At 42.2% G+C, this 17,207-nt stretch overlaps 1 protein-coding gene across 1 annotated transcript in view; it reads right to left on the reverse strand.

Annotated features, from left to right (window-relative positions):
- The window catches only part of GLI2 (GLI family zinc finger 2), a 241,577-nt gene that overhangs the window by 102,940 nt on the left and 121,430 nt on the right, over positions 1-17,207 (reverse strand). The window contains exon 3 of the mRNA XM_078682070.1: positions 6,495-6,697. Within this exon, the coding sequence (XP_078538196.1) occupies positions 6,495-6,697 (203 nt within the window). The remainder of the gene's footprint in view (positions 1-6,494; positions 6,698-17,207) is intronic.

The raw sequence follows: 17,207 nt of genomic DNA on the forward strand, positions 1-17,207 counted from the left end.
GGAGGAGTGCTGCTGGGGAACAGATGGCGATTTGATGCTGTGCCCGTGCGCTTTTAGGTCAATGCGCAAGCGCATTGACCTAAAATGCGCGTGCACATCATCAAATCGCCATCTGTTCCCCAGCAGCACTCCTCCCACACCTTTGAAGTGAAGCTGAGCTTCACTTCAAAGGCCCCTGCTGCTTCACACCCTCATCGCCGCTCTCCCCGCTCCGCCCCCTCCCCTGCCCGCCGTGTCGCATTTCTCCTCCCCCTCCCCTTCTCTGCCTTCCCTCCGTCTTGTTTTCCTAGCACCCCCCCATCCCCCTGTCCCCTACCAGCCTCCACTGAATGTTCCGATTTTTCTCTGAAAGTAACTGGGCTCGTGAGAAGTTACGCTTTTCTCCTTCCAGTCCTAATGTGCATTGAGTGCGGCTCCGGCAGCTTCCAGTTCTGCAGCACTTCGTCTATTGCTTGCTTTTGGAAAGCTGCATTTCTGTAATTTTGGCTCTCCCCGCTCCGCCCCCTCCCCTGCCCGCCGTGTCGCTTTTCTCCTCCTCCCTCCCCTTCTCTTCCTTCCCTCCGTCTTGTTTTCCTAGCACCCTCCCACCCCCCACCCCCCTGTCCCCTACCAGCCTCCACTGAATGCTCCGATTTTTTATACCAGTCTCAGTTTTCATAACATACGTGGTGGCGGGGAAGAGGGAATGGCAAGCTGGCTTATATTTTTACATATTCTAAATTTTCCAAGTAACGGAAAATGTGTAGTATTGAAGCCCAACTTCACTCAGTTTTGCTCCTTTTTTGTATGTAAACAACTGAGAATTAAGCACAGATGTTGTGATTTTTTTTGTTTTAAATATATACGCATCGAGTCCTAAATACATTTTACACACCGAGCACGTGTCCTTTCACTACTGTTTCCCCCTTTAGCGTGCTTCTGATTTCAAGAGAAACTGGAGTTCTTTTACTTCTGCTTGTCACACCACTTAATGTAGTAGTACTCTGTGCTGCAGGTAAACCGCAGATGTGGCCTAACGACCAGAGCTGCCATCTAAGTCACGTAAATACAAAACATGTTGCATTACAAATGCTATAGGTGTCACATTCGCGAAAGTTATAACTATTGGCATTGTAAATGACAAAGCTATCAATTTAGCTATTTTAAAAACCAACACATAAATAAAAGTTTTCATTTACAAGACCAATAGCTACAACTTTTCTAATGCGAGACCTATTGCATTTCCAATGCTTGTTTATCATCCTCTCCCCTGATAAGAACTGATAGATCTGTCTTTAAGCGTTGTTGCTTATCTGATATATGTATGATGATTGATATCCAAATTCCTCTTCCTGCTCTCTTGTAAAGCACTCTGATGACTTTAACCTAAATTCGTGCTACATAGAACGGCATAAAATAAGTATATGAATGAAAAATTCATTAAATAAATAAAAATGAATGCCCCATGAAGAGTGAATACAACTTGAACCTAAATGGAAAACCTAAACCTAAATTAAAATCAATTATGCTTTTTGGCAATGGTGTTCCATTGGTGTGGCTTTCATAATACTATTCTTCATGTTAGACCCATAATCCCATAAGAAATAATTTTATGAGGTATTTAAAATAGTACCCTCTAGTAAATTATCATTCAGATACCCTATGAGTTTCCATTACCATTAAAATATTTCTATGGGTTTCTAAAGGATGCACAGTGTGCAATCTGCAGCTCATATGCCTCGAACACTATTTTGTGTGTGAGAGGCCTGGAAGAACAACGATAGGACAAGGAGTCTTTGTTCTGAAACTGAATCTTGAAAAATAGTAACGCACACAACCACTTGTCTTAATGGGTACTGAACTCTTAGAAGGAGCTGTAACTCTGTGAATAAAGTACAGTTGTCCATCACTGGTAGGGATATCAAATAACTCAGGTTAGTGGAATGCCTAATTTCAAGTAGTGGGCTTTTCTTTCATGAAGTATTGCATTCTGGGAGTTGTAGTGTCCATTTCAAATGAACCAGCTGGACGAAATTATCCAGTTATAAAGATTTTTTTTAAATGCATGCCTTGGGCAGGACATGAAGTACCTGGATAAGACAGAGCCAGTCCTTTTAACCAGATTACTGGCAGCCCCAGAGTTTAGTAGTTACAGCGGTAGACTCCTAAGAAAAAACGTAATTGGTTTTGTTTTTCAACAAATGAAGCACTTATGAGGGGGGATACAGATGCCAGCTCTCGTGACATGCTGACTATGCGTATATGTTCAGATTTATACTGCAAGAGCTTTACGGCTGATATTTAACATTTTCACCTTGATGATAAGGACACAACTGACCAATTAGATTTCAGTGCACAAAGCAGGACAGACTGGGACAGATCTAGAGGGGGGACTTATGGTGCCAACATTGCCATGGTAAAGCCTGCACCTGACATAACCAAGCCTGGGTGGCTAACACTTATCCCGTGCTGGGGCATTGGCCTGCTGCAGCAGTGACCCCAATATGAAGTTTCTTATCTAGTGAATACAGAGTGATAATCAGACTAAAAGGCGAGATAAGGTGGGATGTCATATGAGGGCTGGAAACAAAAACAGTACATAAAGTGTCATAGGGCCAATTACATTTTAAAATGACTCCTGCGCTACCACTCCTTACTGCCGGTTAAAGCCGCACCAAGGTAAAGGATATGAATGGAGCTAATTGCCACATACCATCAAAACTATGAATGTATTAGCACCACAGATCTTCATACTAAATTAAAACAAGAAAGCCATTGGAGTGACTGTCTACCTTCTCAGTTTAAGCATCTAAACATTGGAATTCACTTCCAGCGAAAACCTGGTGCACTCAGGGACATGTAAAGATCCGGAAAGAGTAAAGACCAGGCTATTCCCAAGATAACCTCTTACTATGATCTTCAGATCGACAAACCACCTGACAAGTAAATTCCTAAGAAGATTTTACTGCACAATGAAATGGACGAATTCAGAAAACCCCTGACACCTAGTGCTTTATTTAAGCCGGTGGTTTCTGGTGCTCAGCACCGGCACTTAATCAATCATCAACCCCGGCGCTTTTCATGAGCACCAGGCAAGGACACACGCATTCATTATTGGGGAGATTAAGTGATTTGCCCAGAATCACAGGATGTTAAGCCGATGCCGCTGAATCTTGAATCTTATTCCCCAGCCTGGTCACTACGCCACATCCTCTCCCCACTTTCATGGTTAACAGTTGGTTCTGTTTTAGGCGGCGCTAACAGGAGAAATGGGCTGGTGCAAGCTGCCTCCTGAGGAAAGCTGCTGCACTTATTGTTTTCCAAATTAACCACTGTTGACACATAAACCACCTCTCATTCTAGAATATTCTAACTGAAGGAAGAGTTCAAACTGTCCTGCAGCTGTTGGTAATCCAACACATTATGCATACTAAAAAACTCCATAAAATCCATACCCCATCACGGCAGAGGAACTGCAGGCCCTGTAAGAACTCCAGTATACACCAGTCCACTAATCCAGCTCCATAACTTTATCTGAGCCACTGCAAGAAATCTGCTACCACTGCTACTCACAAAAGACTCTAGCACAGTCCGTGCGGCAACTCGCTGCTAAATCACTGTATGACTGCTTCTAATACCTGAATTTAGACACAAAGAAAGGACGACTGCAACACATTCAGTGCCAGGCAAATCTCACCCTACTCCCAGACCTGCATTTTCAGCTACACAAATATGCACATTCATTAACTAAATTGTGAAGGGGGATTGTAATTACAGAAATATACAAGGGATCTGCAAAGGTGACCTCGGCTGCAAGCATACTACAAACTGTCAGTTGTGTGTCTGTTACAATTTGACCCATCAGACTGCTAAGTGCTGCCTCCAATTACAAAGTAGTTGCACCCTGGCGGTCCTCGTGCACGATACGGAAATAGTCCCACATAAATTCAGAACAAAGACAGCATTTGTTCGACCACATACTCTACACCGCATAGTATACTGCTCATGTGGGCAAGTGCTCCAATGCCCCCACCTAGGAAGCACTGTATAAATGCTTCACTACAATAGAATACAACGCCTCGTGCTAATAGGACCACAGCACAATCACCCAGTGGCTAAATTGTCAACTGTAAAGTCAGAATATCCAAGTACCATTCTCAATTCTCCTCTGATCTTTGCTTTATGACGCCGGGCAATTTTTGAGTGCCTCAGTTCTCTGATCTGCATACACCAGTCATGAATAATTTGTACCACTAGTTGCAGGCGATGTGCACTGGCCCTCAATTTTGGGGACTGAGACTTATTCTTCGTAAACAGACAACATTGACCTAGAGCAAGTGTCAAGGCAGAAAGAGAGAATAAAGGAAACAGTGAAAGATAGTAAGAAAGTTGCAAAGGGAGAAAAGCAGGGATGAAAACAATGAGTAAGAGTGAGATAAAGAGAGGAAATACAGGGTAGTGGAGGAATGAGGCATGAGGTGTAATCAAAGTAGGCAGCCTTGCTATTCACATTCTGGCAACGAGCAACACAGTAAGGGTCTCCTAAGAAAAACTTAGCGTCCCTGCACCTATGGTTCAAAAAAATAATAATTAAGAAATGGGGAGTGCAGAAAATAGCTATACTTGAGTAATATATCAACAATGAATACATTTTTACATTTTTAACAGTCACCACAGGAAAGTGTAAAAAGTTATAATTGTCATAAATACAGCCCAGAATCAACAGTAATCGAAAAAAATGAGTTTAAATAATCAAAATATGCTATGCTATGTTATGTTGTAAGCATTTGTAGAGTGCACGTACACCACACAGTTTCTTGGCCCTGGAATAACAGAATCACCATACAACGCCCTCAGCATTAGTCATACACCTGTTTGAATCGCCATGTTTTTAAGAGCTGTCTGAATCTATTGTAAAAGGGTGTCATCCTAATTTCTAATGGCAGAGAGTTCCATATTTGGGGGCGAGTAAACAAAACCTAGGGCCCCCGTGACTACTTTTTCAATGAGGGAATGGTAAGACGATTCAGATGAGAAGATCACACATGAGGGTATCCAGGCACTGGCCATGGGCACGAAGAGATTAAGTGATTTGCCCAGAATCACAGGATGTTGAGCAGACGCCGAGACTCAAACCCAGATCCACAGCTCCTAAGTCGGCAGTTCTGGCTGCTGCGCTACATCCTCACGAAATGATCGCAGGACTGTTGCCTAGGGATTTAAAAATGATGCAGCCAGGCTTATAAACTGCATGCTGTTTCACCGGTAGCCAGTGCAGTTCCCTCATAAAGGAGGTGATGTGACATTTCCTAGGTATATGAAAATCTAACTGGCTGCCTGGTTTTGTGCCAGTTGTAGCCTGTGGTCTGCATAATTGTAAATCTTTACCTTCATCTTTACCAGAGCATACACCGGGGGGCGTATGTATAGATAGAAGAGGTAGGGAGACAAAGAGGTCCCCTGGGGCACTCCACATGAGAGTTGGATCTTAGGGAAGCTGAATGAGGGTTGGAGGACTGATTGACGATGGTCTTTCAGAAACGCGGCGATCCAGGTTAGCACTGACGCCAGTAGGCCTCTAGCTCCAACACGGTCAATCAGAAGTTCATGGTCAACTGTTTAGATATCCGCCGAAAGGTCAAGAAGTAACAGCACCTGAGGGTTGCCCCTGTCCGCTTCTTCCCTTATTCCATCACAACTGAAATAACTGTTTCAGTAGTATGAGCTGGTCAGAAGCCAGTTTGATGTGGGTCGAGGAAATGAGTGTCTTCTAGGAAGGAACATAGGCATCTATCCACATATGCCTCCAGAACCTTAGATAAGTACTGTAGCAGGGATATGGGGCAATCGTTTTTCAACATGTGTGGGTCATCCCCGAATTTCTTTAATAGCAGAACCACTATTGTCTCCTTTAAGGAGTTGGGGACAACCCTTGACTCAGGGAGTTATTGAGAAGGGAAAAGGCTGAGTCCAGAAAGTGGGAGAACACTTCTTTTAGCATCTTAGGAGGACATATATCATTCGGGGAGCCCAACTTTACTTTAGTTAACAGGTCCAAGAGGCATATCCTGCTGGTGGCAGGCCACTCAGACAATGTAGAAGGGTTCCTGTCATTGATTGGTGTTAATGCAGTGGGATGGCTAGGGGGGGATGCAGTCTTTAATTATTTTGATCTTATCAATAAAGAAGAGATTGAGAGCGTCTCACATAGTCTGTGTAGGCGGGATTGTTGCGGTCACTCTGTCAGGATTGGATAATTCAGTGACAATTCCGAAAATTTCTTTAGATTTATTAGTTGATTTTATAATTTTATCTGAGAAAAAGACAGATTTAGCATGGATGATGGATTCTTTATATTTTTTAAGATGAAGTAGATAAAACATAATATTAGAGATATTGCTTTACAATGAAAGGGTAAAGTTGAAGACCCTGCACCAGCAATCAGTAACATTAATTTCTTACTGAGGCTCAGGTCCCCCAGGGAGCACAAACTACAGTACCAATGTGCGTTTTACCTTCAGCAGGGCTGAGACCCCTTGCAGCGGAGATCATTGAGAGGGTGGGGCTGCTGTGCAGGGAGCGCAGGTAGTGCTCCATGTGCGGGTTCACGTAATGATGGGTGTGGCCAAACGGTGATTCGCCAGTCGCAGCTGCGTGGGGAGAGAGACGGATAAGCGAGATGTCCGAGATAACAGGACTACCAGTCAATGTCGAAGGTCTGTGTGAAGAAACACAAACATTATATATTATGCACATTGTATTACATACAGTTGTCATTTTTACACACATTTAAATAATTGTTAAATATATTCTTGGTCCCTCTTTCTCTACCGCACCGCACTGTATTTCTTCCAATACTTTTACAATAAAACTGCAGTCTAGTTAGGCAATTTTCACCTTATACAAATCCTAAGCTTTGAAAAATTGCTCTCCTATTCAGTGCTTTATTTGTAAAAGAAAATGTGCCATGGTCCGATGTTTTTCTCAGAATCCTCCGACTGGTGCTACCGAATGTCACGTGCCCAATACCAAGGCTGCTTAGGCTTGATTTCACCTCATGCCTCTTTATTCCACCACCAGACACTCCTTGCTCATTTATCTCACTCTTGCAGTCTCCTGCGCCCTTTGTTATGGTTTTCCCATCTTCCTAATCCACCTTTCCTTATTGTGTATTTTTCACTCTCAAGCTCTGATTCAAAAACTGATGAAATAAAATCAGTACGAATCCTTAAAATGAGTGTCAATGGGATCCACCTGCAACCACCAGCTTAAACTAAGTACTGCTTCTGTTTTTCATCCCCTGTGGTTATCATACTAAATTTTATACCATTTTGATTTTCTAACAATAAACTCCTTTTTATTTGATTCCTACTTTTTACTTATTCCATCGCCCAAAAGGCAGAAACTGCGAAGACATAACAAATCACAGTTTTGGTCACGTGAAAGTCGTTTTTTAAAAATGTTTCACAAAGTTTTTTATTGTGATAAGAAAATCACTCATTCTCGAAAATATTGATATGGCCCGTCGCACTTGCAAAAAGGAACAAAATATACACGTAACCTCAGTGATATCATGGGCTCTAAATCTTTCATTAAACATGTATTGTCAAAGTGCGTCATTACTTCTCTAATGGAATTCTGAAACGTAATTATTTTAGATTGCCTTTCAGACGCTGTAAGATGGTTTCATATCCTATAAGTGTTTTTTCAATTTAAAGGCCTGCAGGGCGGCTCTGATGTTTTTCAAGTTTTCACTACAATTTAACAAAGTTTAAAGAAAGTATATAGAAATGCATCAGCGTTTCATATAATATCCAATTCGTTTCTATAAATACAGAAACAAATCCCAATCGTTAGTACACAAAACTATGAGATCTGTACACATTGGTTTTTAAAATACCATCCTTGCAGGACAACAACATAAAGTGCTGAAATGCTAATCTTATAGAATTGTACATTGGACCGTTTTGAGCAATGGTGCATCACATATCATACCTAAAACCCATCTCCTCCTCCCGTCACTGGAGAGTATATCTTGACATGCTCCTGTCATGAGTTGGCAGCTAGTTCAACTGAAAACACATTCGTCCACTGTAGTCCCAGGTTCCCAACATCAGTAACCGAAGACTGATCTTTCCCAGGATCTGGCAAATGTTTACAATGGCTAAGGTTTGATTTAGGAAGCCCCTGTAAAATCACAATTAGCCGAAAATTGCCAATTGTCGTCTTGTTTTTTTTCCCCTTAATTAATCTATTACTCCAAATTGATACTAATCCCTTATTCCATCCACCCCTACCCATAAAAGGAGACCACTAGTAACACTAACCTATTTGAATCATTAGAGTAAAAAAAAGTATTTCCAAACAAAAGATTAGTAATATACCTAATTAAAAAAATTGATTGGTTCAAAATGTGTTTTTAACATTTCATAAGATACTCCAAGTCAAGTGATGGACAGTGTTTGAACTGTAACAGAAAAAGTCATCATGGTTGGAAGATGTATAGGAGAAATTGTGGCACCACCCATTCAAATAGGAGGATTTTGAATTAACTTTTTGAGCTAATTGATTTGATGAGATTTACGTTTTTCAACTAATTTGAATGTGATTACTTTGGAAAACGTTATTTTTTCGGACTATTTGGATTGAGAAATTAACATATACAAGGCTCATTGACCAGGAGACTTTGTTTTTTTCTTTCTTGTCTCCAGTATGGCAAGTCCATCACTGATGAAGAGTCTTCCTTGTTCCTTCTGTCAGTAACGGTCTTTTCCTCGTACTGACATCGTTAACCCCTTCAGCGCTAATGACAAGGGTAACTCGTCATGGACTTTCCATTGATTTCAATGGAAAGTCAATGGAACCCCTCGCACACCCCTTAGCAGCCAAGTGGTTAAAGGACATCCCTTCCCAGCCTGATAATGCCCATTCACATTCCCAAGAAGTGAGAGCAAGCAGTTCAAAATGGCTGCCTCTGCTGCAGTAGTAAAGTCTTTAGCCCCTTTCACGTTATGGCTCTAATCAATGGACATTCAGTGAGTGTTTTCTTCTAGGTTTTACTCCAAAGTGCAGCTGATGAAAATACACCGTTAATCTACTGCCCAGGATCTGTTCAGCAGGAAGAGAGGCAGATCAATGAAAATAATGACATTTGACTTGACTAGCAGAATTGATTACATTCACCTGAAATACTCCGATCAATCTATTTAGCACCCACAAAGGACGTTAGGAAGGCCTGAGTGGATTAGAGTGAAGGTGTGTGTTAAGAAACAAACAGAAAATTGACATCTAAAACGGTTCTTAGATCTTAGCCACTTTTCTCATGCAGCAGGAATTATACCTTCCCCAGGAATAAATGTGTACACTCCGTACAGTACGCTGGCTGCTCTATGTTGGGAAATGTACTGCTGACGTCGAGCACAGGCGGAAGTTGACAGTGTGCACATCTTCAGCAAACAGCTGCTAATACTTACCTTCAGTGGTGCCAAGCAATTGCACACAACAATGTCACATTCCAAAGAAAGTGTCACTTTAATGTTGACTTTGTGAGTCAATGGTGACACCTCCTTTGTTAAATGGACCAGCTCATTTTGCAATTCAATCCTAGATCTCAGGCTGTGCAATTCTACCTCTGAAAAGCTCTAAAAAAAAAAAAACACTGCGGTTAGAAGCCCATATGTCTGCTTTTAGAGTTTTACCACTGTACAAACCTATTTGATTGAGTGTACCTCTAAAAGATATTCCCCGGTTACAGAGGTATTCGCATTACCAAACACAATATTCACACTGAGTTCCCTCAGCACTCAGCCTGTATACCTGCACCACACTGCTCTTAGAGGGCCTTTAACTATATATAGTCACATTGTACCATTTATCATTGGTACTTCACTTACAGCACACACACTACATACTTCTGGACTCACTCGACACGCCACAACACAAATGGTGCATCCTACTGCCATCACTCAACACCACACACCACTCACGCCAATGGTGGACTCATTGTTGGTTAGTTGGACAAACGAGGCATCTTTTAAGGCTGAACAAACTCTCTTTCCTTGCTTGAGAAACATGATGTGTTTGCTGGCAGCTGTTTGCGAGGAGACCCACTACCACTCAATGTTCCAGGGGCAGGGGAACCACAATACACAGGCAGTTAAAAATACTGTTGTGGATGCTTTGATACATGACCCATGTGCCCACTGTGCAAAATAGCATTTATGGAGGTGTGAATTTGCAGACAAAAAAGATTGTCTCTAGTGGGGAATCATTACTGAAGAAAAGAGACATAACAATTGCACTGTTTACATTTGAAAAGGACGAAGCAATAGTAGGAGACTCTCTTTAATTCATCGGATCTCATATTCAAGATGAGATGGAAGAGGAGGATAAAAGGAATGAAAGACACTTGGATTATGATTCACTTATAAGGACTCGGCCTCCCTAGGCCACTGCAAGATTTTTATGATGCTGACAAAAGTTGTGAATGGTGTAAAGTTGTGTGAAATTTCACGGACATAAAATGTTGCTTAATTCTTGCCTGGCTGCCTGGATTTTGCACAAAATGTATTGTTGAAAAGTCTTCTCCTTTAACCATTCTTCTGCAAGTATGTTATGTAACTTTTTGACACTATAGATGCCCTTGTTATCAATACTCATGAGAGATCTCGCCAACAGAATTTTTGCAAAATTTCACAAAAAAATGTCTATTTAATTTTATGTAGTTGTCATGGGTTCACGGACATTTGGCGAGAGATCGCTGCTGTCCAGGAGATAGTGAACTGCTCCAATCCAGTGCATCTTGAGTTTGGGGTCCCCTCCTTAATGTCCTTATAGTTTACATTTGATGTGCTCATGCATCACGTCAATTGAACCCTAACCCTTACAAGGAAAAGGAAATGAGTGGATAAAGGGTGCTGGCTTCAAATTTAGAGGTCATGTTTGATCTCAGATAAACATATTTTATGGTAGCAAAAAACACAGAATCAGTTTTATTCTCGTGATATTTTCAAGTCAAATGTCTTATTATGTAGAGAAAAGGATCTCCCTTTGAGGTATTTCTTGATAACTTGACATAAAATGTCCTAATTTGCACTAACTATGATCTCGCTCCAAGATCCACGATTGGTTTCCTTGTCTTTTTCTACAAATTACGTAGAAACAAAAGTATATTTTAAAGACAAGAACAGCAATACATTGTAGCACAGTAATGATGAGGGCCATGGAAGACCGCATGTATATCAAGTGATCTCTTATGAATGAAGCCGCTTTGAAGGATTCCGCCATTGCGTGGAGTTGAAAGTGATGGGCTTGGATTGAAGCATGGACGTCACATGACAGCCTATTTACATTTCTTAATAAAGTGGCTCGTGTGCGAGTACGGTGGTGTAGGCGCCTGCCCAGTGTGATGAGGCACAATGCCTAATAGAGTAATTGGCACCGCGGAGCCTCTTTCAAACACCTTCAGAGTGTGCCACACATCTTGTTATCTTCTTTTCGGTAGCCCTGGAGGGACAGTCCGATGCCTGCCGAGTGTCAGCGGCTTGGCTTTGAAGCACTCTGCGGTGTAACTAGTGTCATATTTAATGTATGTGTTTTATAGAGCAGCAGGAGGTTTCAACATGGCGCCGGCAGTAGAATGAGGGGGGCGTTGTGCTCAAGCGCACTCCATTCAGCGAGGCTTGTAGGGTATTTCTAGAAAATGGTAGATGTCAGTTGGATTCCGAGTTAGGAGAGCTGTGTGTGCCTCCGTTTGTGTTAGGATAAACACCTTACTTCAGGGAGTAGCTTACTTAAGGTGCTCATCCGGAAATCTTTGTTTCCTCCAAGGATGCCCAGTCCATGCATTTTCATCCCATATTTGCCTGTCAAAACTCATCACATCAAATTAAAGAAAAATGTAAATGTACAGTTTGCATGTAGTGCAAAACACGGCATTGTCTGTACTTTGGGACCTTGCCTACATGCCACCCTTACTCTACAAGAGCAGCTGCATTGAAGAGATGGACTGAAGTGTACAGAATGTATGGTTTAAGTGCTACCCATCTTGAGTCCATAATTTTTTATTATTTGTAAATTTAAATAGTCCTTTATTAGGGGTGGGATTATATAGCACACCTCTCACTAAGGCTAGCGATCTTTTTCTAACCTATAGACATGCTACACAGCAGCTGTGCTGTTGTACAACATCGCTAAAAGACATTCTCCTAGCCAATAGCTCTCGCATATGTGAGGAGTATTGGCTTTGCCGCGCATGCCAGAGCATGACAAAGGCAGAAAAGCAAGAAAGATATGACAAAGGTGACAAGTGAAGAAAAGAGGCTGTGAAAGCACCTGCAGGAATGGGGGGCGTGGCTAAGCGCCCGACGCGGATGCCAGCACAGGGGTAGCGGCTCCGTCCTCACCGGAGATTACCGGCGGCCCGTCTCATTTCAGCGCAACAGGGAGACCTCTCCCCAACGGCGGAAATGGTCAGGATTCTCTACAGCTGGACGCCGCTCCTCAATTGAGCCGACATTGTACACGAGCGCCTGCTTTTGCTCCGGCCGCGGCTCCTCCCGGTCGCGGCCGCCATTTTGTTTTCTTCCGGGCGCTCATTTCAGATGTGCTTTTTGCCGTACGCAATCTAAACGGCTCCCATGGCTCATTTTTGATGCTGTTCTCCTCCATCTCTTACTGAGGACCTTCTATAATCATCACAGGTGACTTTTTTTTCTTTCTCTGGCACTGTTTTTAAGGTGTTTTATTGACTTTATCGCTCTCCTCAGGCTTGGTGGCCATTTTGTTCCTTTGAAGGCAGTTTTGCTCTGGCACGTTGTGGATGCTGCTCTTTTCCTGCAATTAACTGGATTTTTGGCTGCTCCTCTTCGTTGTTTTTGTTCTCTTTTTGCTTGACCCTCAATTGGCTTTCTTCTCAACTCTGAGCCCTTGCCTTTTTTATCTCAGCTACATTTCGTGCTACTCACGTGCTTTACTAACCTGCTTTTCAATGGCGCAGCGTCTTGACAAGCCCCCTAAGCGCAACTTCGTCAAAAATTCGAAATTATTTTCGGCGCTGGCTCAGTTAGAAGCCTCCACAGACCTTCCTCCTGCTAGCACGACAGCGGACATGGAGGCTTCTCCTCAGGTTGCAATCAAAACTAATCCTAAAAGGCTGAAGAAGGACCCACCCTCCCCCTCGAAATCCTCCTCGACTATTTCCATCGAACTACTTCTTGAAGAAATCCGCGCCTTGCGCCCTTACATGGAAGACACTAATGCCAAGTTGCAAACGCTCACTGACAATTGGTCCAACATGGACGCAAGGGTCTCCACCATGGAAAAAGATGTCTCATCTCTTCAGGAAACGGCAACCAAGGTTACTCACATGGATCTTCAGATATCCTCCCTTCAAAAGCAGGTTGAGGACCTTGAAAACAGAAATAGACGTAATAACCTGCGTCTCTACGGCCTGAAGGAGGGCAGCGAGGGGAATGATCCTATTGCCTTTTTCCGGTCCTTTCTTCCCAAGCTACTGCACTTACCCGAGGACACCTCACTCAACATTCAGCGTGCTCACAGGCTTGGCCGACTCCCCTCCTCTGTCTCCACCTCAACTAAACCTAGAGGGGTGATAATGTATTTTCTGGAGTACACGGACTTGTTGAAGGTCCTCTTAGCAGCCAAGGCCTCACCACGTATTACTTGGTCTGGATCTACCTTATTCTTTGCTCAAGATTACGCTAAGTCCACGGCTGCTCGTCGTAAAGCCTTTCTTGACATGAGAGCGGATCTTCGTTCCATTGGAGCCAGATATGGACTTTTCCATCCTTGTTTATTTAAAGTCACCTATAACAACAAAACTACAACTTTTGAAGACCCTGTACGACTTCGAAGTTTCCTGAACTCTTGTGGTTCTGTTGGCATGGATTTCTCCAGTTCTTCTTCTCCGTTTCCACCATGACTTTAGTTGTTGTTTTCATTGATTTTTCCATGCCATTTTGTTCACTGTTCACTCATGTGTACTTAGTTCCAAATTCTTAGACTCTCAGCCGAGTCTATATTTTTCTTCCTTGTTATCCGTTATCGTTGTATTCATTCCTTTTTCTTGTGTCGATATGATATTTGTTTGTATTTTCGCTGTTTATCGTTCTCTAACCCGGTTACTCTCCTTTCTCCACAGATTTTATCTAACGTTCCGTCCTGTCTTCCCCGGTTGGACATCTCGCTGCCCTGTGTACCCGCCCTTTGTTGGTTGGTCTTACCTCCCTCCCGTTACATCCGTCTTGTCCCCCTTTTGATCGTCTTCCCTCTTCGACATCCTTGTAAGTACCTCCCCTCTCCTCTTATTTTACCATGTTACCATTTACCGCATTTCTTCTCTTTTTTGTACCCTTCCTGACTTTTTCAATTCTTCTGGTGTCAATTTCGTCTAGATTGTTTTTTATTCTCTTCTCACTTCTCTTTTTTCTTCTTTTCACCGTTCTTTGGTTTCATATACTCAGTTCTTTCTTTTTCCTGTATTTTCTTTACACTCTATTTTGCTTCTCCTCTTATCTTACCACGCATTTTTCATCTGTTCATTTCCCTATTACATTTTTTATACGATTCTTTATGTTTCTCCATTCCGATGATTCCACTTCATCTTGGTTTACACCTGTTTTTCTATCACAGCTCACTCATTCTCCTACATCTTTCTTCTTCTTCATCAAAATCCTTGATATTATTCTCCTTGGTATCTTTTTTCTCCTGCTCTCCTATGTTTCTTCTTATTTCTTATATCATTCTTCTCTATCGTTCCTTTCCTTTCCTTCAATCATTCTTACCGTTGCTGCAGTCCTATTCTCCTTTGCATCTTTGCTTCTTTTGATCACTTCCTACTTTCCCTTTCTTGGCTTCCTTTCTTCCTTTTTTTCCATTTTTCCTGATTATGAGGCTTTACTTTTGTTCATTATTTTTATTATGTTCTCCCTCATTAATTTTTCTTGATGTCAATACGTATTGTTTCCTGGAACGTTAAAGGTTTGCATTCCCCCATTAAGAGGCAGAAGATCCTTTCCCATCTAGCTAAATTGAATGTAGATATTGCCTTTCTGCAAGAAACCCATTTATCTGACATTGAAGCCGCTAAGCTTAAAAGAGGTTGGGTGGGGACTGTTTTTTCTGCTCCTGGTGATGGTAAAAGGAATGGTGTTGCTTTGTTACTTCGCAAGTCTTTTTCTCATTCAGTTTTACAGTCCGAATTTGACCCTGAAGGCAGGTGGTTATTTGTTAAACTTTCCTCAAAAGGTATTCCTTTTTCCCTGCTTAATGTTTATGCCCCCACTGGTGGGAATCCTATCTTTTGGAGTGCGTTTGCCTCCCGTATCACTGAATGCATTGATGATAATTTCATTTTGGCAGGCGACTGCAATATGCCTTTGGACCCCTTTCTGGATAGACACTCCAAATCTCTTTTTGTCCCTCACAAGTCTCACAAGCTTTTCACGCACGCCATTTCTCAACACAAGCTTGTTGATGCTTGGCGATTATGCAACCCGACCTGTAAGGAATTTACTTTTTACTCCCCGGTGCATCACTCCCAATCACGTATTGACTATATCTTCTTGTCTCACCATATGTCCCAATCCCTCACTCAAGCTGACATAGGCCCCATAATGTTTTCTGATCATGCCCCAGTTTTAATTAATATTGATATTTTGCCCAAATCCAGTGGACCTAAGAGGTGGCGCTTCAACAACACTCTTCTCCTCGACCCCAAATTCACTGCCTCCTTTACCGATTTTACCACTGAATTTTTTCTTTTCAATGTTACACCCTCTTTAGCCGAACACACCATCTGGGATGCTTACAAAGCTGCTGCCAGAGACTTCATCATCAGACATGTTGCCGCAAAACGCAAGGCTGCTCGTAAGCGCACTAGTGATCTTTTATCTCAGATCAAGATCCTAGAACATGCTTTCTACACTTCCCACACTCAGGAAAGTTTAACAGCTCTTGTACTTCCCACACTCAGGAAAGTTTAACAGCTCTTGTTGATGCCAAAATGAAATACAACAAGCAATCCACTGAAGATGCCTCACTCTACCTACTAAAATCCAGTTCGAAATTTTACGGTGGGAAAAATAAGGCGGGGAAAGTTCTTGCTAATTATTTGAAAGTTAAGCAAAACAAATTGAATATTGAGTCTGTTTTTGATGTTAATTCAGTCCTGCAACATAAAGATGCTGATATCTTGGAAGAATTTTCTCGTTTCTACTCTACACTCTACTCTTCTGGAACTCAACCCTCTGCTCATTCTCTCTCCACCTTCTTTGCAAGCATTCAACCTCCTCCCAACTTTCCTATTGACCTATCCACCCTTGAAACCCCCATTACTGTTCGCGAATTACATACCGCACTCCACTCACTTAAAAAAGACAAAGCTCCAGGCCCAGATGGGTTTACAGTCGAATTTTACCAACATTTTGCAGCCCTTTTGTTACCCAAATTACATTGTCTCCTTGATTCCTTTAAAGCAAGTGGTGCATCCTCGGGCACTTTTTCAGACGCTTACATTTGCATTATACCCAAGGAGGGGAAGGACACTCAACATTGTAAAAATTACAGACCAATATCACTTGTTAACATCGACTACAAATTATATGCCAAATCTTTAGCCATCAGATTAGATCCTTTTCTTCCAGAGCTCCTTGGCCCCGAACAATCTGGATTTGTCAAAGGTCGCTTCATTACCGATAACACCAGACTCCTCTTCAATGTCCTTTCCAAGTCTTCGCGTTTTAATGACTCCCTAGCTGCAATCGCCTTAGACGCTGAGAAAGCGGTTGATAGAGTAGAATGGTCTTTCCTTTTTTCTGCACTAAAATGGTTTGGGTTTGGCCCTAATTTTATTTCCCTCATCTCCTTACTTTACATGAACCCTAGAGCAGCAGTTTGCGCCAATGGCTTGATCTCTTCCTTTTTTAGCCTTGGCAGAGGCGTTCGCCAGGGCTGCCCTCTTTCACCCTTCCTCTTTAACTTGGCCCTAGAACCTTTCCTATCTAAACTACGTCAAAATCCAAACATTCATGGTTTTCAACTTTCCCATTCGCAGGTTAAACTAGCTGCTTATGCAGATGATATTTTACTCTTCATTTCCAATCCCTCCGATTCCATTCCCGCTTTCCTTGCCGAAGTCGACGTTTATTCTCAACTTTCTGGATATAAACTGAATAACGATAAATGCGAAATTCTCCCCCTTACCAAAT

Source organism: Lissotriton helveticus, chromosome 3_1, assembly GCF_964261635.1.
Source record: "Lissotriton helveticus chromosome 3_1, aLisHel1.1, whole genome shotgun sequence".
Taxonomy (NCBI): domain Eukaryota; kingdom Metazoa; phylum Chordata; class Amphibia; order Caudata; family Salamandridae; genus Lissotriton; species Lissotriton helveticus.